The sequence below is a fragment of the Trifolium pratense genome, linkage group LG4, assembly GCF_020283565.1.
Source record: "Trifolium pratense cultivar HEN17-A07 linkage group LG4, ARS_RC_1.1, whole genome shotgun sequence".
In the NCBI taxonomy this organism is placed as follows: domain Eukaryota; kingdom Viridiplantae; phylum Streptophyta; class Magnoliopsida; order Fabales; family Fabaceae; genus Trifolium; species Trifolium pratense.
In genome coordinates this window covers 6,345,483-6,369,855 of record NC_060062.1, presented here as the reverse complement: position 1 = coordinate 6,369,855, position 24,373 = coordinate 6,345,483, and the positions used below count along the sequence as shown (strand labels likewise).

At 37.4% G+C, this 24,373-nt stretch overlaps 2 protein-coding genes across 3 annotated transcripts; both read right to left on the bottom strand.

Moving 5' to 3' along the window:
* Positions 1-745: 745 nt before the first annotated feature.
* Positions 746-2,877, bottom strand: LOC123924810 (gamma-interferon-responsive lysosomal thiol protein-like). Of its 2 annotated transcripts, none has more exons than XM_045977781.1 (5): positions 2,540-2,873; positions 2,265-2,327; positions 1,988-2,131; positions 1,109-1,207; positions 746-1,028 (listed from the first exon to the last, which is right to left on the bottom strand). In XM_045977781.1, the coding sequence occupies exons 1-5, from the start codon at positions 2,822-2,824 to the stop codon at positions 951-953; spliced, it is 669 nt and encodes a 222-aa protein (XP_045833737.1). In that variant the 5' UTR covers positions 2,825-2,873; the 3' UTR covers positions 746-950. The 2 variants fall into 2 exon arrangements, with proteins under 2 accessions (XP_045833737.1, XP_045833738.1); XM_045977782.1 differs by having other exon boundaries at positions 848-1,028; positions 1,128-1,207; positions 2,540-2,877.
* A 534-nt stretch (positions 2,878-3,411) lies between these two features.
* On the bottom strand, positions 3,412-19,524 carry LOC123924809 (gamma-interferon-responsive lysosomal thiol protein-like). The gene is made up of 5 exons (XM_045977779.1): positions 19,267-19,524; positions 18,719-18,784; positions 4,236-4,376; positions 3,629-3,721; positions 3,412-3,529 (listed from the first exon to the last, which is right to left on the bottom strand). The coding sequence occupies exons 1-5, from the start codon at positions 19,522-19,524 to the stop codon at positions 3,434-3,436; spliced, it is 654 nt and encodes a 217-aa protein (XP_045833735.1). The 3' UTR covers positions 3,412-3,433.
* Positions 19,525-24,373: the final 4,849 nt, after the last annotated feature.

Here is a 24,373-nt window from a genome sequence, read left to right as displayed (position 1 = left end):
AAGAGAGCATACCTTTCGTTTTTAAAAAATAAAATTAATTTAAATTAAAATAAATAATAATGAAATGTGAAATTGTTTTATCCACATGACATTTTCCATGTCATAAATGTCTCTACCACATCATCAAAATTGAATCCAAATTAGAGCATCTCCAATGCATTTTTATTTTATTTTAGGTTCTTAAATTTTTTGAGTAGATCTCAAATGGAATAACTTGAATCTCTAGAATGGACCCTCCATGGCATACTTTAATTAATACATTCACCTTTTTCCCTCATTTTTTTAATTTAAGGGTTGGTAAATTACAAAAAATAAAAAGAAGAGAAAATCAACCATTGAATTAAGAAAAAAAAAAACATTAGGGAAAATTGGAGAGATCCAAATCCCATCATATATAACCAACACAAACTTATTTCACTACGATTCAATGGTCCCTCTAGAGTGAACCTCACATGTCATCTTTTTATAATATTTTATTTATGATATGGACAAAATAAATTGGTATTTTATTTTGCTAAGGGACTTTATACATTCATCCCTTGCATAAGAGACCCATAAGGAACACATGTACAAGAGTCATGCACATAAGCAAATAAGTGATGACACATGACATCTAAGAGACTCATAAGGGACATGCATTGGAGATGCTGAGTGGGGATCAAAAGTAAAAAAAATTGAAATAAGGGATAAAAAACTGATTTTTAAAATAAGTGGACCAAATGTTTAAAAAATAGAGGGATCAAAATTACATTTAAGCAAATATTTTAAAATTAATCTTTTAACATGTCAAATTGTACTTTTTACTTAAAAGTTCAAAATAGAAAAAGACTAAATTTAAAACAGAAAATAATAATAAAAATTTATTAAAAATAAAAACAACTCTACAATGTGATTGTGATGGTCATTATTATATGGGAACACCCCCTTATTATATATGTTGTTCACCAATATCACTTTTCTTTCTTTTGGCAAGCTTTGAATTTCAAAGGACCCTTGTAGGCATTGCACACATGATTCAGTAGATCATCCTGGAGAAAGGAATGTGCATATTAATTTAGGAAGATAAATATAACTATTTAAATAATTAAAGAAGATTAATGTTACTAACATTTTCAGCATCCACATACTGGCCATTCACAAGGAGCCAAGGTACATGAGTAAGAGGTGGATTGAGATCATTTGTTTCTTTACCATTGCGTATATGGAGCTGCAATGTTAAATTTTAGCCTAGAATTAGTAAAGAGAGATTCTCAAACACACGAAAATTAGAAAGTGAAAAACATGAAATTGTTTCAAATTTCATTTTCTTTAAGTGTAAACAAAATGCACGTAACTGCAGAGACTAATCTATTACATATACCTAAACCAGAGATCAAAATCAATATTTTGGTTAAGCTATAAGATATCTGCACCATATTATCTAAACACTTTTGGGTTATCTTTTGTTAATATCTAATGCAGGTTTCTTATAGATTATAAAAAGTGGTTTATTGTAATCAAAATATTAAACTGATATTTAATAATTTAATTTTTTTTAAGAAAACCAATTTTGTGTGTTTTTATTTATTATAGTGAAAATATTTTTTTTTAAAAAAATATATGTTGAAGATGATTTACAAAAGGAGCTATTTAAAACGGCTTCTCAATTGAAGCAATTTAAAATTAAGTTTTTGAGATTATCATTTGTCTTAAAAGTAATCTATTTATAAATTTTTTTCTTAAAACTTAAAAGTAATATAGTTTTTTAATTAGAAGAAAATAAAAAGTAATCTTAGGGAGAGTTTGCCACTCATAGGGGTCCCACAATGCTCGAGGGTTTAGTCTCTACAATTGCACGCAGAGGATACCCGGTTTACAACAAAAAAATAAAATATCGTAACAAACGAGCCATAGTATGCGGCAGTATCTAAAATATTTTTTTGGCAGCATACATTCAATACTAATTTTTTTTTACCAAAATACTAAATGAGTTATAAATGAAACTGACCTCATTTCCATGTTTACTTGAATAACAATTTTGGATGGGTCTTGGGTCCAATCTGAGACGGTTGCAACATGATCCCCAAACACTAGGGTTTCCATTTGTAAATAAACCATTCTCAACACAAAAGATGAATGGCAAACTATATTTCTTCATCAAATTTAAAGATAGGTCAAGTACAAAGAAAAATTTGTTAGAAATAGAAGAAATCTCATTTAGATCATAGTAAAAAATGTTTACTAAGGTTTTACAAAATAAATTGTTTGCTAAGGAAAATCCTTACCAATGGCCAAGCTTCAAGAGCACATGCTTCTATGATATTATAATAGCATTCATCAGGACCATGCTACATATTTTAAAATAAAAAAATAAATTATAACTTTTACAATATATATAAATCTGAATTCGGGTTTTGAAAATCTTGTATTTACACGGTTGAAACATCAAGATCGAACAATAAAAAATTAATACTTCTTTTTATTTTATACTTCAAAACAATGTTTCGACTGCGTAAATACAGGAAATTTTTGTCACTAAGAAAGCAAGGAAATTTGGGACCTGGCAAGAAACTGTTCCATTTTGACTTGTAAAAGCATTGCCATAAGGAACCAAATGGAGGTTGACAATAGACATAACATCTAATTTAGTGAATTTCTCAAGTACTTCCAAAATGAAATCTTTGCTAAATGGACACAAAGATTCATAATACAAAGAAACATGGACAACATCATTTCCATTATTCAACTCAGAAAAATGAGATTGAGATGGATTGATGATCATCAAAAGTAGAAGAATTAAAGAAAGGAACCGAAATGAACTTAGTGAGGTCATTTCTATGTGCATATACTTTTTGATATGTTTGTGTCTCTTTATTGACTCTAAAGGGTTTTATCATATATAGTATTGTTGCATTCGATCTTATGTATATATAAATATATGATATACAATCTCTTTCACAACGAACTCCACCAAAGGACAACCGTTCGAGTGAATACTGAGTCAAGTAGAATGAATTTTTATTAGATTTTATTTACCTTCTGATCAAATCTTAGATTACTGACACATCTTCATCTAAGAACCAAATGATTAACAAAAAAATTGTCATTAACTCTCTTAGAATTGAGTTTTAGGTCTAACTCATCCTTACAAAATCGACTTTATAATTATATATTCCAATAGAAATTTTACACATAGGTACTTTTTTTTTTTTTTGTCAAGTACACATAAGTACATTTTTTTGGTCAAGTACTCAAGTACACATGACATAGGTACTTTATCTCTCGATCTCTCTTATTTTAATACTATATGACTATATCATAGTAGATAGATATGTAATATATTCAGCATGCATGGTCAATGTGTCATGTGTGTATCCTTCCAAGAGCTTGACGTGATCAAGTGCACACGTATGCATGTAACATTTTTCTTCACCAACAATATGAATAGTTAAATTTATTTCTCACTTGCATTCAAATGAACATTGCAAGCTGCTGGAATAGCATCACCTTTATAAGCCTTGCAAACATATTGTGTAAAATTTTCATAGTCCTGAATTAACACAAACATGATGAGTATTTTGTTAATAATTTGGAAATTAGACCAATGTGTGTGTGTGAGAGAGAAAAACAAGAAGGAGAAAAGACAAACTTTTCCAATAGGTTGATTATTCACCACCACCCATGGCACAAATGAATGAGGTGGGTCTAGTTTTGCTATTTCATCAATATATTTTTGTCCAAGCTGCAAACAAATTCAAATTTAATGTTAATTTATACCAAAGTAAGAATTAATGTTAAGGACATTTAAACAAGCATTTAACTAAAAAAAACTCATAGAATTAGAATACTTTTTCCATGTCTATATGTGACTTTAGCTCAGTTGACAGAGACATTACAAGAAATATGCATGATCGGAGTTCGAACCCTGATATTCTCATTTATTCACCTCGAGAGGTGAATTTAGACTACATGAAGAAAAAAATTACTTTTTTCAACTCAACTGAAAAAATCGGACACCATCCGAAGTTCAAACCTGAACTCCTCCACTTATATGTGTGGGTTTATAATGGTTTATCATTTTGTCTATCTGCTACCAAAGAAAAACTTTTTCCATTTTCTATGCCATGTCATTTTAATTAACAATGCATTCAAAGAAATGAACAAAATTAACGTCAAAAAAAAGAAAAAGAAAAAGAAATGAACAAAATTAGTAACCAAAAAAAAGAAAGAAAAAAAGAAATGAACAAAATTATAACCTCTGTTCCATTTCCTCTATTAAAGCAATTTTTAATAGGCTCCAAAGGCAAACCAAGTTGGTTGGTACAGTTTTGCCACATTTTGTTCTTTCCATCAATTGCCAGAAACTCAAAGCAGTGAATTAAACCATAATGTGTATCCTGCATCACAATTTAGATATATAATTACGATGATTTTTTTTTATTATACTTTAATTCATATATACCTGGTGAGTGTACATATTTTTTACACTATTAGCCGATCATAATATTTTGATTATTAAAACACATTTAATTTTAGTCAATTTTAAAGTATGTGTTTACGTTGGAATTTGGTAAACAACCGCTAGTTTAAGTATTTAAACTCGCGAGATCAACTAGTAAATCTCAGGACAATTTTGTGTTTATTCGCTTCAAGAAAACTGTTTGAATGTTCGTTTGAATAAGGAAACAAACATTTAGGAATCAAAATATTTTAAAGCATACAAGAGAAACTAATTCGAATCGCCTCGAAGTAGCAGTTTCTCAAGCGAGTATCTGGATTCAGACTTAGAAAAAATTACTGGAAAACAAATTGCATTGCATTGAATGAAAACAATTACAAATAAAGATGGTTCACAAAACATACATTTCTCCTTTGAATTCCGTTCGTTCGATCGCTGAGTACTTAGAATTTTTAGAGAGAATGTTTGTATAAATTTTGTGACCTTTGTTCTGAATGAAAAACTACTATAAATACTACTACAAAGTGGTAACTGTTCTTCGATCATCTGGACGCTCCTCCATTTGCCACGTCGACCACGTTCTCCACTTTCATCTTTCATTCCTTCAGCGCGCGCCAAGATCTTTTGGGCCGTTCGTTGTTTCTTTTTTGGGCTTGGCCCAACTGTCTCTCGATTCGATTTTGCGCCTTCGATAGCCTTCTGGTAAAACCAAAACTATACGCATCTTCTACAGCTCTCGAAACGCTTTTCTGCTTCGACATAGGGAGTTCTCGACACCAACTTTGAAAGTTTTATTTTGATAATATAACCTCCAAAACAAATATTGGACCCACCAATTATATTTAATTGATAAATACCAAATTTATGTCCAACAAATTGCCCCCCAAAAATGCCATTTTCGACGGTGTCTATCGAAAGAGGAAGTGGCATTTTTGAAAGTATTAATGGATAACTTTCTTTTCCATTTATCTCTCCTATCGTTTAGGCTGCCATTCAAAACTTTGGATTGACTCCAAAACTTGTTTTTTTTTTTTTCTTTTCACCTGTCAAGGGGTTTGGACACTTGTCAACATAAGAAGTTGAAAAACTTTGTTATTTTCCTCAATCTGTGTGCCTCTATAAATAGCCAAATTCTTCCTTTATTGCGTTTTTCTCCAATTTTTTGCTCTGTCAACTGTTCATCTTCTTCTTCATCTTCTGCGATTTTTTCTTGAATTCTTGCTTTCAAGAAACTTCTTGTTCTCACCTTTCTGCTCATCACCCAGTCATTAACTTTCTTTTCACTCGGATTTTCCTCAACCGTTGCAAACAACCTGCGATTCCCAAATTTAACCCTAATCACCATTTTTTCACGCCATCTTTATACCTTCATCAATGGCGTCAGATTCAGGTGTCAGAAAATTCCTTCCTTACGCCGGTAAGTGGACCGCCGCCACTCTTTCTTCTTACGATGAGGATGTGGTTCCAGAACCATCGTTGCGTCTGGACTTGCAAAAGTTTTGGGAAAGTCAATTAATCTTTCCTTATTCTGTTGATAACCTTGTGCATGCGTTTGGGGGACCCAAACCAAGTGATAAAAGCCGTAATTCCAAGGTTCTGTCTATCTTTCCTGTTTATAAACCTTGTGTTCCTAGGGTTTTCATTAGTGAGCCCTACAATTTTAGCTATATCAAGGCGCCTAACAGAGTGTTTCGATCAGCTCCTTCTTTGAATGACCAATATCTTGGCTGGTTAGACAGGGTACAACGTGATAAGGCTGATATTTGGCAAGCCTGTGGTATTTATGACCTTATTCAGCTCTCTCGGACAGGCCTTAAATACCAGCAAGAGATGATTATTGCTGCTTTACACTTCTTTGAGTCTTCCACCAACACCTTCCACTTCGAATGTGGCATGATGACTCCTACACTGCTGGATGTTGCTGCCATTACTGGCTTATCGCCTCTTGGCGACACTTATGATCCTTGCAAAGCTTCCGACACCATCAAATTTGATTTTCGAAACAAGTCTTACTCCAAATACATCGTGGAAAATCGAAAGACTAGCGATGAAGTAAGTGACGAGGAACACGTTGCTTTCCTAACCTTATGGCTATCGCAGTATGTCTTCTGCACTCAATCTCTCCAGGTAGCCAAGAAATTCATCCCTATGGCTATTCAACTACATGAATGTCAGCAATTCAACTTCGCTCGACTTATTCTTGGATGTCTTTATGAATCCATGAGGGATGCTTGTGAACACCTTAAGAGAACAGGCGATGGATCTACCTTTTTAGGTGCTGGCCCCTTTTGGTTGCTGCAATTATGGCTAACTGCCACTTTTCACGCTGAACTTGACCTTTTCTTGCCTGAGCCATACTATGAGGAATCAAGAACACGTCGAGTCGAAGGCACAAGGCTGGCGAGGATGGTGCCTAGGGAAAGAGGCCTTGGTTATGATGTAGCCTTCCAGCAGTATTTTAATGCTTTTCTCAGCCTGAAGAAGTTCAAGCCTAGCTTTGCTCCTTTTGTAGATAGGCCACTTGGTCCTCCTTGGTTTACTCACAGATTTCCTTCTCCACCAGAATTTGAGATGGTAACCAACAGCATTTGGAATGCTTACTTGATGCCTACAGTCTTGTCCTGTCGAATTGGCTTGACCTCTGGAGATTTTGGGTTAGTTGGCTACTTCCCAAACCTGGTGTCTCGCCAATTTGGCTTAACTCAAATACTCCCTAAGAGCATATACTTGGAAGAAAGGGAGGTTTGTTTAGGCAAGCATGGCATGACAGAACCACAATTCCATTCATTCTTGAACCACTTCGATCAGCCTTCCTATGAGCTTACCCCATTCGACTTCGCTCCCTCACATGCCTGCACTAGGGAATTTTTTACCTGGTGGTCTCGACACTATGAAGGACGCCTGGTTGACAAGACTGCCTTACTCACTGCTATCTCTAATGGGTTCGACTCATCTATTTTGAACAAGATTAAGTCGAAATTGAACGCCCGAGGTATTCTTTTAGTTTTACTTTTACTTGCATCATTTTTACCTTGCGTGCTTTTCTCTTATTCGCACTTCTCCAATGCAGGGAGTAAGTCGAAGGCAGGTTCTAGCAATTCTAGCAAACCTCTTCCTCCACCACCTAAGGTTGAACTAAAGGTAGGCCCTTGCCTTTTTTGTGGCTTCTCACACTTTTGTAGGATGTCCATATTAACTTTGATATGCCCTTTCCAGATTGCTTCGCGCAAAAGGTCTCATTCAACTGAAACTCCTTCTGTTTCGAAGAAACAAAGACCTATTCCAGCCACTTGTTCGAGTGCTCCAGATAAGGTATCCATTTAGCTTAAGACTTCTTTTTCTTTTGTCCTGAATGTGAACTTACTGAACTGTGGCCTGTAGGATATTCCTGTCCTTTCGACCATCCCTGAGCAGACTAACACTGCCACTATTCAAGATCTCCCTCATAACGCTGAACCCATTACTGATGAGAAGAAGAAAAAGAAGAAGAAGAAAAAAGAACACCAACCCAACCAAGAAGGTACTCCTGAACACAAATCCTCTGAGATTGAGGCACAACCTGCTACTCTGGCATCACCTGAGGACCCTCCTTTAGAGCAATCGGAGAGGAAGAAGAAGAAGAAAAAGAAGCACAGGAAGTCTCCTGCTGCAGCCACTGTTGTCGAGGCTTCTGCTACTGCAAAAGAAACAACTTCACAGCCTGAAGCTTCTGCTACCCCTCAAGCCCAAGTAGGCCATTCTTACTTCTTATTACTTCTTCAGCCCTTGACTGTGTTACTCATTCTTTCATAGTTTCATTTATTTCAGCCAAAAAGTTCTGCCCAGGTTATTCCTCAAGATGAGCCTGCTCCTAGCAAAGCGGCTGAAGGGATGGTCGAAGGACCAAGTGGTACTCATCCTGCAAGTGTGGCAGAAAAACCTTCATCTCCTCAGCCTGTCGAAACGGCCGTCCTTACTGAAACCTCATCACCACCCAAAGCTCCTGGCTCGCCTCACCACGCTTTCGAAGATGATACCCTTAAGCCTAGCAATGAAGAGGACCAACTTGATCAAGGCCTACCGCAACAAAATCCTTTGACGAACCCTGCCCAAGTATTAGCTGAAAATGATCCTCCAACCAATTTTCAAGTTGACCCTGCTGCCAACCTTTCCAGTGAACAAAGGCCAACCGTTGATGGCGAACATTCCACTACCAATCAACCACAACCAAGTGGGTCAAACCATGAGTCTAGTTCACCCAGTGCTGGCACTTTCGACTCTGAAGATGGGAACTCCTATATTGGTGATTCACTTGGTGAAGAGGGAACTTCCGTGTCGAAACCTCCTCCTACTGTTGTTTTACCGGCTGAACTTGCCAAAGAGCTAAGAGATTTAACCCCGGCAGATGCACTCAACAAGCTTTTATCAAGTCATGGCGCCTCTAGCTCTGCTGTTGGGAACACGGAAGATAAGGAAGATGCACTTGCGCAAGAACAGTTTGAGCACGAAATCAGATTTAGGCGAGAGATCCTTGATGGGGATATGCTGGGCCTGCTTGAACATGATTCTTCTATATACTACAATATCAAAGCCCTTTTTCGCAAGCTGCAGAACCCAAGGACTGACGAAGCCATGTTCCTTCTAGTGACTCAGGCTGAAACCTTTTTAGAACAATTCGTTAGTCAATCTCAGCTCCTAACCAGGACTAGCAGCCTTTTGACATCTCTGCTTGCCACCCAGCAACACCATTTCGAACAAGCTAATAGTTGCAATGCAGAGGTCACAACTATCAAGGCTGCCTCTGATGAAGCTCTTGAGCAACTTGTGGCTTGTGAGAACAATATTGCTCAATGGCAATCTGAAATCGAAGCGCTAAAGGCAAAGATTCGACAAGAGGAAGCTAAGATGGAAAAGCTAGCTGCAGTGGCCATTGAAGCACAAAAGGTTAAGCTTGATGAGCTAGCACGTGAAGGTATCCAACACTACAGTGATGGTCTAGCTGTCCAAAAGCGAGTTGAGCACCTTGCTAGTGATAAGGAAATGCTACAACGTAAACTGGCGTCCATTCGAACTCAGTATTACCAATTTCAAGCGGCCAATCGAAAGCCTCCTTCAACATCCCAACAACAACCTTGACTTTATAAATTTTCCTTTTAGTCTCAAGTTTTTCTTTTGGATGTCGTAATTGTAAATCTTTTAACACTAGCAACTGTCAAACAATTTCGTACATGCCTTTTGAATGCATGCCCGTTTTGGCTTTTTTAATGCTGCATGTTCATATATTTTGGCTGAGTATTTTATTCCTTTGTTATTGTTTGCTTTCCTTCTTTTGGGCCACTTTCCCAAGCCTTATTAATGGCATTTTGTAAGGAATGAAGCGAACATGTTTCTAAAGCAGTCAACATAATTAACTACATGGCTTTGAGCATTAATGCAATGGCATTTCCTATGCAAACTGAACGTGGTTAGTTGTAACTGCCTAGCTATTAATGCGTATTAATCCTGCTATAAATACCCACGCCTTGCAACTCTTTTGTTCAGCACTTTGCACCAATTAACGCATCAACACCTCTCCACAAAGAATGGATAACAAGAAAGATCTTCCTTCCTCTACCCCGGGCTCAAGCACACCACGTCCTCTTGGAAGGGGACGAATCAAGATTCCAGCTTCCAAACCTCCACGCACTAGAATCCTTCGCCCTAGGCCGGCACCAGCCAAGGTAGTAGAAACCATCATTCTCTCTTCTGATTCTTCAAGCTCCAGTTCAGATGATGAAGATGAAGACTACCTCAAGTTCCTCAGTACCCTAGAGCCTGATGAAGAATACCCAGGAACTCCAACTCCTTCTTCTGAGGATGAAGACTCTCAGATCTCAGAACTTTCCAATTCTGATTCAAAGGATGAGGGGACTCGGGTTCAGGGTAAACCTTGAGTGTTTATCTTTCAACATTCAACCATTTCTTGTATTTTCTTGAACACTCTTGAATGATTGGTTGTATTGTTGATTTTGTATGAATAAAAATTGATTCTTGGCATTTTCTTTTACCATCTTGCAAATTTTATTCTTGCGTTATTCACTTTTTATGGTTATTTCTTGCAACATTGGCTTGTATTTCTTTAAATATTTGCCATTCATATTGACTGAACGTCTCTCAGGAGTTAACTCTTCAATCTCATAAGCTCCATTTGACAAAACTTGAGAAATCTTAAATGGTCCTTCCCAATTGGGTGACCATTTTCCAAAGACTCGATCTCGTCTGTCCATGGGGAGGATGACTTTCCAAACTAAGTCTCCTACGTCAAAGAGTTTGGATTTAACCCTTTTGTTATACGCTCTAGCAATTCGTTCTTTTTGTCGAATCAAAGCATCTAACGCCTGCAACCTTTCCTCATCCATGTCTGTTAATTCATCTAACATTATGTTCTCATAGTGATCAAGAGGTAGTTCCCATTGCCTTTGTATTCGAATCGACTGCATCATTATTTCAACAGGTAACACGGCATCGTGACCATATGTTAGTCGAAAAGGTGTCGAACCTGTTGACTCTTTAGGAGAATTCCTACATGCCCATAGGACTTGGTCCAGGGTCTTATGCCAATTCTTTGGTTTTTGGGCAACGTGCTTTTTAATTAAACTAATTATAACCTTGTTGGCTACTTCAACTTGGCCATTTGCTTGAGCATAATAAGGCGTCGAAGTCATTAGCTTAAAACCTGATTGTTCAGCAAAATTTTGCATCTTTCGACCAACAAACACCGTTCCTTGGTCAGTAGTGATCGTCTCAGGAAGCCCAAACCTATAAATAATATGGTCTTGGATAAAATTGATCACTGTCTCCTGATCCACATTTGTCAGGGCAACAGCCTCTATCCATTTGGTAAAATAATCAATCCCAACTAGTATATAACGTTGGTTCTTGGATGACGCGGGCCTTATCTCACCAATTAAATCTAAAGCCCAGCCTCTAAAAGGCCAAGGTTTGATAATCGAATGCAACTCACTGGCAGGAACGTGTTGTATCCCCGCGTGTTTTTGACACTCTTGACAACCTTTCGCATATTCTATGCAGTCCTTAAGCATGGAAGGCCAATACAAACCCTGTCGAAACAAAAGCCATTTCATCTTGTGGCCTGCTTGATGGGCACCACAGGCTCCACTATGGGCATTTGAAACTGCTACATACGCTTCGTTTTCATTTAGGCATTTCAACAAAACCCCTTCAGGAGTCTTCTTAAATAGTTCATTTCCCATGATTGTGTAATTCAAGGCTCTATACTTAACCTTCCTATCGGCTGTACCTGTTGGATTTTCTATGTATTTAACAATGGGTTGTCTCCAATCCGTGTCAGCCAAATTGTCAATCACAAAGACTTCGGTCATTACTTCATCAAAATGTGCATCAGCCATTTCGGACTCCCTTTCGCCATTTGGTTCGTTTGCCCCCAGCTGATAGGGTATTACCTCACATGAGATTAGTTTTTCTTTAATCTCGACTATCTCATCTAATTCTTTCCCCGTTACCTTATAACCAGAAGCTATTTGGGCTAAGTCATTTGCTTCTTGGTTTTCGATCCGAGGCACGTGTTGAATGTCGCACGAATCAAACCGTTTTAGTAACGAGAAGGCAATGACAAAGTATTTCATCAAATGTTCTTGAATGCATTTGTATTCCTTTGTCAATTGTTTTATTACTAACTCAGAATCTCCTCTGATTTTAACATGTTTTGCCCCCAAGTCCAAAATAATCTTTAGACCTACAATTAAAGCCTCGTACTCGGCTTCATTATTGGAGCATGTTCCATTAATCTTGTACTTAAATTTTGTTGGAATCTTTAAAGGAGAAATGATTAAGATTCCAACTCCTGTACCATGTTTGTGCTTCGAGCCATCGAAGTACAACATCCAAGGTTCATGTTCTACATATGTTATTGAGGTCTCAGTCACCGAGTGGTCAACAAGAAAATCAGCCACTACTTGACCCTTTACAGCCCTCAGGGGTTGGTAAGTCAATGAATATTCAGTTAAAGCTAAAGCCCATTTCCCAATTCGACTATGCAAAATTGGTTTTAACAACATATGCTTAATGATGTCAAAATGAGAATAAACATAAACATGAACTGGTTTGATATATTGCTTAAGTTTGGTACAAGAGAAATACAAACATAGACAAAGCTTTTCAATTGGACTATATCTAGTCTCAGCATCATTCAAGATTCTACTTAGATAATAAATAGCCTTTTCTACGCCATTTTCATCCTCTTGTGCGAGCATGCTTCCAATAGTCGAATCTGATGCTGCGATGTACAACTTCATTGCTTTGTTTCGAATAGGAGGCATTAAAGTTGGAGGCTTCGACAAGTATGCCTTAATATCATCAAATGCCTTTTGTTGTTCCATTCCCCATTCAAATACATCACCTTTCTTGAGCCTCAGCAGTGGAGAAAAAGGTTGAGCTTTACCACTTAGGTTTGATATAAACCTTCTCAAGAAATTGACCTTTCCTAGCAAAGATTGAAGCTGTTTCTTCGTTCCTGGAGGTTCTGTCTCCATGATAGCCTTTGTCTTATTTTGGTTAATTTCTATGCCCTTCTTATGCACAACAAAGCCAAGGAAATCTCCTGCATGTACACAAAAAGCACATTTCAATGGATTCATTTTTAATCCACATTTTCTCATTCTTTCGAACGATTTTTTAAGATGTTCGATATGTTCATCCTGGGAAGCGGATTTCACAACAATATCATCAATATAAACCTGCATAAATATTTCGATAAAATCATGAAAAATTAAGTTCATAGCTCTTTGGTATGTTGCTCCAGCATTTTTCAATCCAAAAGGCATCACCACCCACTCATAGGTGCCTAAAGCACCAGGGCAACGAAATGCGGTTTTTGGCACATCATCTTCATCAATAAAGATTTGATTATAACCTGAATAGCCATCTAACATACTCAAATATTCATGCCCTGCTGCTGAATCAACTAACATTTCGGCTATAGGCATGGAATATTCATCTTTAGGTGTAGCATTATTCAAGTCTCTAAAGTCTATGCAAACCCTAAGTGATCCGTTTTTCTTAATAACAGGAACAATGTTAGCTAACCATTCCACATACCTGGTTGTTCGAATGAACTTGCATTTGAGCAACCTTTCAATTTCTGCTTTGATCTTTGTCATGATTTCTGGTGCAAACCTCCTTGGAAGCTGCTTTACAGGTTTCTTATCTGGTCGAAGGGGTAGCCTATGCTCCACAAGATTTCTGCTTAACCCAGGCATTTCGTTATAGTCCCATGCAAAGCAATCTCTGTATTTCTTAAGCAACTCGACCATTTTTTCTCTTAAGGTTGGGTCTATATTGGCACTAATGTAAGTTGGCCTTTTAACAGAGCCATCTCCAATATCAACCTCCTGCAAAGGGTCTTGGGCTTGCATTCTCTGAATCGAACTATGTGGATCTTTCTCAAAACCCAAAGGCTCATCATCATAGATGCAATCTAACCTTTGCTTTTTCCCATCATTTACTTCACTAGCCTCCAAGGCCAGTTCGTTCCTTAAGTCATCGTTGGCTTCGACAGCCATATTTTCTTGAACATTAATGGCCTCAAGAGCCATTTTGATTCTATTCTCGGCTGCGTAAGCCGTAATTCGATCCCATGCTGGGGACTCAATCATCAAACTCATCGTGGTTGACCCATCCAGACACTGGTGGGTATGCATCCTCACACAAGGGTTTCTCTATATCTTCCCTTTCCCAACAAAAGCCATGGGTTGGATGCAACTTAACTGAGTGGTATACATTTTTTGATACCACTTCATTTGGATCGAAGGCAGCATCTTGCTCACCACAAGGAGCAATCGAGGCCAGGTTTTTGTCGAAATTCTGTAAAGTCACAGTGCCTGTCTCTGAAACATATGCACTCTGATCTGCTTCTACGTTCTCGACTAAACCATCTTCTCTCCAGATGATTAATCTTTGGTGCATGGTTGAGGGAACAGCTCCAACACCATGTATCCATTCTCTACCTAATAACAAATTGTAATTAGGTTTGGCAGCTATGACCATAAACAAGGTCTTTCGAACTGTACTGCCAACACAAACTTCCAACTGCACTGCCCCCAGGGAATGACCAGTTTTTCCTTCATAGTTGGCCAACACCACATTGTGGGAATGAAGGTCTGTGTCATAGAGACCTAATTTCTTCAACATGAAGTGAGGCATGATGTTCACCACAGCTCCTCCATCCACTAAGACTTTATTGATTCCCACATTGTTGACTTTTGCCCTAATGAACAAAGCTTTCAAGTGGTTCTGCATTCCCAGATCTGGCTTTTCGAAGACAGCTTTTTGCTCTTCGACACAACCATTTTGCATAACATAATAACACATTGGCTTATGATCAGCCAAATTGAGGGCCTCGAAGTCCTCTTCCAGCTCATTGACTTCCGTAGGCACATCATATTCCAGTGGCAGAATGGACACCACATTGACCATGACATCAAAATCAGACCCCTCACCCAGGAGATCATCATCCTCCATGTCATCCTCATCTTCTGCCCCTCCTTGGGCATTTTCAGCTGTTGGCTCTTCCAATATTATGGAAAGCCTCTCCTTTACTGGCCTCTTGGCCATTTCAACCTTTTCAGCCTTCTGGGTTGCTACAGCCTTGCCCCCAGCCTCAGCCTCTTTTGTTGTCAACTTTTGTTTCCTCTGGAACCTTCGCCATTGAGTGCGGGTCATAGGATTTTTTCCCTTATAGTTATTCCTATAAGAGTATTTGTTGACTTCAGTGGCAGCATTCACTTTTTCCTTCCCAGCTACCACTTTTGAACCCTTGGGCTCAGATACAATGTTCACATTAACATTGCTAGAGCTTCCATTTTCCATCATCCTTCGATTGAAAGTGACGTACTGTCCACTCACCCATTGGTTAACAGGTGCTCTCCCAGATGGTTTGAAAGTGTTTTGGGGGCCTAGCCTTTGCTGGATCGAAAGGCCTTTGGTAATAGGCTTTCCCCAGTTGGCTCCTTTGTAAGGCCAAGCTTTCTGATTTGGCCTAGATTTTGGCCATTTTCTCTTGTTTTCAGCATAAGGTACAACACTTTGAAGGCCTGCAGTAGCCTCTTTGTCGCACACAGCACTGCATCTAGGGCAAAGCATCACTTCAGCATTCTTCAGCTTGCACCTATTTAGGAAGTCCACCAATTCTTCCTCAGCATTGGGGTACACCTCACGTACCCTCTTTTCATACTCCTCTTCAGGCACAGCCTTGATTGGAGCAGCAGCGTCTATCACTTCAACCATGTTGCAGTCATAGACTTCGACATAGGTAGCGTCTGCAGGTGGCAAGGGATCTGAATCTACCTTCATTGGAGGCTTTGCCTTATCAGCATACTTCAGCCTTCCTTCATTCAGCGCTTTTTGCACCAAATCCCTGAAAACAACACATTGATAAGTTTTATGTCCCAAATAATTATGAAACTTACAATAACCTCTTTTCTTTCTTTGTTCTATTGGTGGTATTTTCATATCTTTTGGCACAATAATTTGGCCGTCAGTCACCAATAAATCAAAAATCTCATCACATTTAGTAATGTCGAAAGTATAAGTCTTGGTAACAAACTTATCATTTTTTGGTTCGATAGGATTTTTTCCATTCGACGGCCTCAACAATTTGCAAGTGTAAGGAGGCCCAGGCTTTAATTCAGCCACATTAATATCACTATCATCGAAATCTAAGCATTCATCACTCATTTCATAATCAATTTCATTATCATAGGAATCAACAAAACCTATTTCTTTCTTTTTCTGAAACTTAGAATTTCTAACTTTTTCAGCTTTTAACCTTTCGATTTGTCTCACTCTGTCAGCCAACTGTGACATGTCTCGAAGGTATTGGGTATCCAATTTCTTTCGAATTGAATAATCTAACCCACCAGCAGCCATCTCCACTAGTTCGTGTTCAGGCACTTGAGTAAAGCACCTGGATTTCAACAAACGAAACCTATTTAAATAGTCATCAATTGACTCTAGGTTTTTCCTTTTTACACTGGCTAACTCTTTCAGACTTATCTTGGTTTGGCCCATATAAAATTGCTCGTGGAAAATCCTTTCCAATTGGGCCCAACTATTGATCGAATTGGGAGGCAAAGTTGTAAACCAAGTGAATGCATTCTTGGTAAGCGAATTAGGAAAATACTTCATTCGCAAATTTTCATTATTCGCCAAATTCCCAGACTCAGCTAGATACCTGGCAATATGTTCTACGGTTGATTCATTAGTATCCCCAGCAAACTTAGTGTATTTTGGGACTTTCCAACCTCTTGGTAACTCGGTTTGCAGCACATATTCAGTGAAGGCAGAGACAAAGTTTGGCCTTCGACAACCCGTGTTTAGGCCGTTTTGGGCCAAAATCGTTTCGACCATGTTAGCCAAATTGTGTTGGCCAAGCAAATTATTGTTTTGCACCTCTCGCACTACCTCGTCAGGATCCTGGTTCCTCCTAACCATTACCACTGGAGGGTTCTGATGTACCACTTGTGGATTTGGGTTAATAACAGGAGGGTTTTGATTTACTAATTGAGGCATTTGATTAACCTCGTGAGGATAATAGGTTTCCTCTTGTACAACTGGTGTAGGTGTTGGGTTAGGAACTGTTTCAGTAGCCACATAGGTTGGCCTTTGCTGCACTGGAGTCGAAGACATTGCAGGGAGTATTACTTGTGGAGTAATGGGATTTACTCTAGGAGGTGGTGGGGGTGTCCCAAAAAAATCTGCAATTCGACTCATTTGAAATGCCAACATTTGATAACTCTCGTTGGTATTCTGAATTAATGGATTAAACACAGTACCCATTTGTTGTGTTAAGAGATTAACCATTTCATGGTTGCTCTCATCCATTTGTTGTCTCAAAGACAACACAGATGCAGTCGTTAAGGGTGTAGGAGTTACCCTTGACGAAGTATACCTATCAGATTCGAAACTTGGCATCCCTAAACCAAGTGTAGGGGGAGGCCCATACATAAAACCCTGACCTGACGGTGGTTTCGAACGTCCAAAACCAGCAGTTACGGACGGAATTGCCATAGTTGGAATTGGCAAAGTTGGAATAACATCATGCACAGTCGAAATGGTTGGACTGGAGAATATTGGAACATTCACTAACTCAGATGTTACCACACTTTGTGGAGGTGGATCGACTCCACCACTCGAACTTGCTTCGCTACTCATCGCACTAGAACTTGGAGTTTTACTAGGATTAGATCTCTGAGTAGTTTTAACCATAACCTAACTTATCATGAGTTATATGCAAGTAACAAGTTTTTTATTCCACAATATAAAAATAAACACAACTTTAACAAACACAAAACCAGTCCCACTGGGCGTGCCAATTTGTTTACGTTGGAATTTGGTAAACAACCGCTAGTTTAAGTATTTAAACTCGCGAGATCAACTAGTAAATCTCAGGACAATTTTGTGTTTATTCGCTTCAAGAAAACTGTTTGAATGTTCGTTTGAATAAGGAAACAAACATTTAGGAATCAAAATATTTTAAAGCATACAAGAGAAACTAATTCGAATCGCCTCGAAGTAGCAGTTTCTCAAGCGAGTATCTGGATTCAGACTTAGAAAAAATTACTGGAAAACAAATTGCATTGCATTGAATGAAAACAATTACAAATAAAGATGGTTCACAAAACATACATTTCTCCTTTGAATTCCGTTCGTTCGATCGCTGAGTACTTAGAATTTTTAGAGAGAATGTTTGTATAAATTTTGTGACCTTTGTTCTGAATGAAAAACTACTATAAATACTACTACAAAGTGGTAACTGTTCTTCGATCATCTGGACGCTCCTCCATTTGCCACGTCGACCACGTTCTCCACTTTCATCTTTCATTCCTTCAGCGCGCGCCAAGATCTTTTGGGCCGTTCGTTGTTTCTTTTTTGGGCTTGGCCCAACTGTCTCTCGATTCGATTTTGCGCCTTCGATAGCCTTCTGGTAAAACCAAAACTATACGCATCTTCTACAGCTCTCGAAACGCTTTTCTGCTTCGACATAGGGAGTTCTCGACACCAACTTTGAAAGTTTTATTTTGATAATATAACCTCCAAAACAAATATTGGACCCACCAATTATATTTAATTGATAAATACCAAATTTATGTCCAACAGTATGGTATTTTGAGTTGTTGACGGTATCATTTTTTTTACACCAACGTACACTATATAAAAATTAACCTTTATAAAAAAAAACTCACCTAATGTAAAGTATGGTTTTTAGGTTCCCAAAATACTTACCACATTAGGCCAAATATTGAGGGCACATGCTTCCAAAGAATTTAGCTCACATTCATCTGGTCCATTCTGATAAGTTTTTGGGTGTGAAGAGACAAATATAAATACAAAATAAAATAAAATTGAATAAATAATCATTATTACTGTAAAGCTTTGGAAATTATTTTAAAAAATTAAATTGATGAAGATAATGAAAAAAAAAATCATCAATTGAGTCATCAAAATATAATCATTATGTTCAGAAATATGGCTTGACTACAACAAAAAATATTCATGACCACATAAATTAGTAATAATAAAAAACTTCAAAACAAAAAATATTTAAATCTCTTTTTCCCACATTGAAATGAAAACATCATAAAGAAAAAGCAAAAAATGAAAAGTATATGAACATTTCATACAAAAAATAACTTAAAAAATAAAGCAAATTGACATCAATGAAAGTGAATTTTTCAAAGAAAAGTCAACCATGTTAATTATTGAATTATTTTATAATGCATTGCAAAATATAATTCCAACAATATAGCAAAAAATGAGAGAAAAATTAAAACCTGACATGATATGGAATTGTTGGTCTGATTGACATAAGAATTGGCCCAAGGAACTAGTTGGAGATTGACAATGTCAATGAGATCATTGTTGAATATTTCCTCAATATTCTTCACAATGAAAATTGCACAAGATTGGCATAGACTATCATAGTATATTGATAGATTAACTTTACTCATAGATTCACCCTTAGATTCATAGGTGAAAAATAAAAAGACTAATGCTATTACTATAGTGTTTGAAAGTTTTGGAGAAACCATTTTTTTTCAATCCTGCAAAAGTGGATAGATTTTGTAATTGTGAACTCTTGAATATTATTTTGGTACTGAGTCTTTTATATACACCTTCGTGTATGTTTAATTTCGATTTTGGAGAGATAAAATTTATTTCAAAGCGGTTGAAATTAGTTATAAAATATCTTACATCTCCTCGTGAACCAAACATATTTGTGATTAAAATATCTCCCCTCCCTTTCCCTTCCCTCGTTTGAACTAAACATATGTGGAATTAAACTCCCTCCCCTCCCCTCCCCTCCCATTAATTGAACCAAACAGACCCTATATGTTAGAAATAATATAAAACCGTTGATGTGGCCCTATCCTAACAACTTAAACTTTTGGGATAATCGGTTATTTGACATGGTATCAGAGCCTATCGGGTCTATCGTTGGGCTTCCGCCTTCCTCCGTCGTCCACGCTTCAGGCCCATTCCGCTGGGCTGAAGCGTGAGGGAGGGTGTTAGCAGCCAACACTCGGTGGGATTTAGTCCCACATCGGATAGATAGGACTCTTGAGAAGAGTTTATAAAGAGGAGGCAATCCTCACCTTACAAGCCGGTTTTGTAAGGATGAGTTAGGCCTCGATATTCGTGACATAGCCAACACTCGGTGGGATTTAGTCCCACATCGGATAGATAGGACTCTTGAGAAGAGTTTATAAAGAGGAGGCAATCCTCACCTTACAAGCCGGTTTTGTAAGGATGAGTTGGGCCTCGATATTCGTGACATGGTATCAGAGCCTCTCCACGATCCGTCGGGCCACCTGTTATCAGGTTTCCGCTATCGGGCCACCTACCGTTTATATCCACGCACCAAGCCCAATAGTGCTGGGCGTGAGGGGGTGTGTTAAGAGTCCCACATCGGTTGAGAGATGATCTGACTAAGTGTTTATATACTAGAGGCAATCCTCACCTTACAAGCCGGATTTGTAAGGATGAGTTAGGCCCAATACTCAATTCTAAGATGGTATCAGAGCCTCTATGACTAAGTGGTCTAGAGTTCGATCCCCGCTCCCCTCACTTTCTAATTAAAAAGTGGAATTTAAGCATATGGTAGGTGGGCCTATGCATTATCCACGCTTCAAGCCCAAGTGGGCTCTTGCGTGAGGGGACGTGTTAGAAATAATATAAAACCATTGATGTGGCCCTATCCTAACAACTTAAGCTTTTGGGATAATCGGTTATTTGACACTATATTTACTTTTGCTTTTGAGTAGAAGTGATTTTTTCTCGACATTTGTTTTTTAGCTTTAAATTTATCATTGAAACTCATTTACATATAAATAAATCACTTTAAGTATAATATGTGCCAACTCGTTGTTTAAACGTCGTGACAGACTCACTGCTAATAAGAGATAAATGTCTCTCGATATGTGCCAATTTGCTAGTTTCTATATACAGTGCATGTTTGAATTTATAGTGAATTGATAAAATCATAGTAAATTATTATAATTTTACGAAAGTTACACTTTAAAATTTCAACCGATTTATCGTGATTTCAAAAAATAAAGATACTCTTTCTGGTTGGATCTAATGGCAAACCAATTTCTTAGTTTGTTTTGAGTTAGCAAATAGTCTCTCTTTTTGTTTTCAAGTAAAAATGAGGGTACATAGGGAAAGAAGCTATAATACAACCTTTTCAGTCATGATCATCCTTCTTTGGGTACTGCCGTGTTAATTAACCTTGCTTTATAAGTTTCATTCTACATGATATTAACGGTCACTCTTAACTCAACATCCTTTTATATCTTTGTAGTACTTTTCATAGTTTAATTATTAGTTTAAATACAATTTTGTCTCTTTAAGTTTTACATTTGTTTAATTTTGCTCCTTCAGAAAAACATAGTGTGACACAAGTGATAAATACTTGGGTCTCATAACCATTTGGTCCTGGATTCGATCCCAGCCAATGCGTATGGAGAAATATTTGTTGGGAGAGATCAACCCCTTAAATGAATCTCAGTTAACTCGAAGGGATTATTATCTGCAGTTGCGCGCGGAGGATACCTTTGGTTTAAAAAAATAAATAAAAAATTGCTCCTTCAAATTTCAATTGTTTGATTTTAATTCACAAATTTTACGATTGTTTGATTTTAGTCTCCCAAATTTCTTGAATTTGATTAAAAGTAGGGATCAAAAATTGTGATAGAAAATTTTTCAGGACCAAAAAGTGCGCCCTCGCTGCCTCAACATATATCTCATTCTTTGAAAATTTTATCTTCTCCCTCCTTGATTCTATGAATCCCCAATACAAAATTGTCTTAACGGCCGCGAAAGTGAAGCCATATTGAACCTACGACACCTAATTTCATCATCACCAATACAAACTGACATATCCCCGCCTCCATCATCCGAGGTAGAGCATTCTTGTGTTGGTGTAAGCCCTAGAGGCCAATTATTTATAATTGCATGATACTTGTATTGGATAATTTACTTATTAAATAAAGGTTTTTCTTTATTATGTTTATGTGTTAAATAATAATAGAGTCCCTAGAATAGTAAGTTCATTGAATGGAACGTTAAGTGTGACTTAATCGTGAGAATCCATTACACATGAGAACACTATTCTTAAAACATCCGTAGTCGAGCTTTAATGTGAATTGGGATAACATCAAAACGTAGAGACTATTATGTTGACAGACTGATGATCACATCTCACGGATCATAGATAAAGAGTTATCAAGTCTTCACATAGATATAAATATTAAGAGTAATATTTATATCGGATTGACCCACCATGAGAATATTACATAGTATGTTATGAAATGTCATAAGATATTCTCATAGTGATAAGTGGTGTATTCCACCCTTCGACCTGAAACCACTATGTTCCCTAGGTGTAGGAGTGTAGTACTTTGTCGCCATTCAAAGTTATCCGTAACAGGATGACTATAAGGTTGGTTGATGGGTATTCCACGAATCATGCTGAGGGACATGAGTGACCTAGATGGAATTTACCCCTCCTACATAACGGGAGATATGTCTATGGGCCCAATATTGAACTTAACAAGGGTGACGTACTATGCCTTGTGTTCAATATAGACATAAGGGTAAAAGGGTAATTATACACACGAGTTTTATCACGGAAAGGTTTGTCAGATCACGTGACATTCTTGTGACTTGGGTAGCAGTGATGTGTTGCTAGATACCGCTCACTGTTTATAATATTGAGATTAATATTATTGCCAACGTCATAGGAACCTACAGGGTCACACACATAATCTGAATTTTAGAGTAACCTTAAAATTCTCTAAAACCCTAACCGCACTAAATCTCCCTCTACCGTCGTCTTGAAGCTAGCACTAAGAGGTGAACGGAAACTGTTCGTGTGGACCGGCTAGAGGTACTGCGATCGTGCGGTTCTTGTGATCAATTCAGAATCGAGGAATTGTTCTTCAAAGGTAATAATCGAAACCCTGATCATGTCCATTCGCAAGGATCCACCGAAGGAAAATCTTAAATTTCCGCTGCGTTTTACTCTGTTTTAAATGCAATTTTCCTTCAGTGGTATCAGAGCCACTTGTGAAACCATGAATCGGTTTGTTGTTTATTACTGTTTTATTAATATGGTTTTGAATCGGTATTAATAATAATAACAAGGATTAATAAAATTTGATTGATCGGTTTTAAAATATATATGTGATATATATTTCTGATACGGCGCATCGATGTATATGATACATTGATCGTGTCATTCATTCGAATGTTTAAGTGATTGGCGTTTAATTTGGATGATTGTGAGCGTGAGCTTCGGAACCGTTTATGGTGAAGCATCATATATCCAATCGTTCATCTAGAACTAGCAGTCCTGAAACGTTTTGATGAATGGCGGTTGTATTAGGGCTTATAACAATACAAGTGTTGTGTTGTTATATATAAACAGAACATATTGTTCATTGAAAGTTTTAAGTGATTGTCGTGAGCATGGATGATTGTGAGCGTGAGCTTCGGAACCGATAACTGGTGAAGCATCATATATCCAATCGTTTATGGTGAACAAAATCCTGAAACGTTTTGATGAATAATTACTGTATTAATTTTGTAAAAGCAGAGTACGGCTAGGGTTTATTAATTGGAACCCCCGGCTAACTCTGCGTAAGGTGATCAATCATGGTGTTTTATTAATTGGACTAATGTAATAATAATAAATTGTGTGTTTATTGTTATTAAAGTTGCATGATGAATGGTTATGGCCTTAGTTCTTCTTTTCGTTTTATTTGGGATTTAAATACGGCCTGCGTGTCGTGCCTTTCTTATATTTTCTTGATGTAATTTCTTTTCTCATCTCACTCCCTCGTATGAACACGAGTTTCTTGTAGTGATGTAATATAAGATTAGCAAATAGGACAGGAAGGACAGCAATGAAGATCTATCTTGGAGAAGTATAGGTTTTTGTTAGATATAGCATAGGTTCTCTCATTGGCTTGAGGGAACAATCACGCTAGGGGCCATAACCATATCATTTTATTATATTATGTATGTTGATGCATGTTATGTATGGAGTGACGTCATTGTATGTAAGCCGTGGTAAGGTGAGATCAAATTAATTATAAAAGCCCTCAAAGGAATTAATATTAAGTTTTATTGCTTTCCAACGAATAGCGCCCTTCAAGATCAATATCGACAAATGTAGGTTTTGCCAACGCGAAGTGCATTGTCAATATTGATAAGTTGCGGTGAGGTAATTTATTTATCCGATCGCTATTTAATGGGTCTAACTTAACTAAAGGGAATATAATAAGATTATATAACTTTAGAAGCAAGTATTGGGTTATTTCATGTGATGAATTAGAATAAGTGTTATTCGCCCAATAGAAAGGATATGAGAGTTGT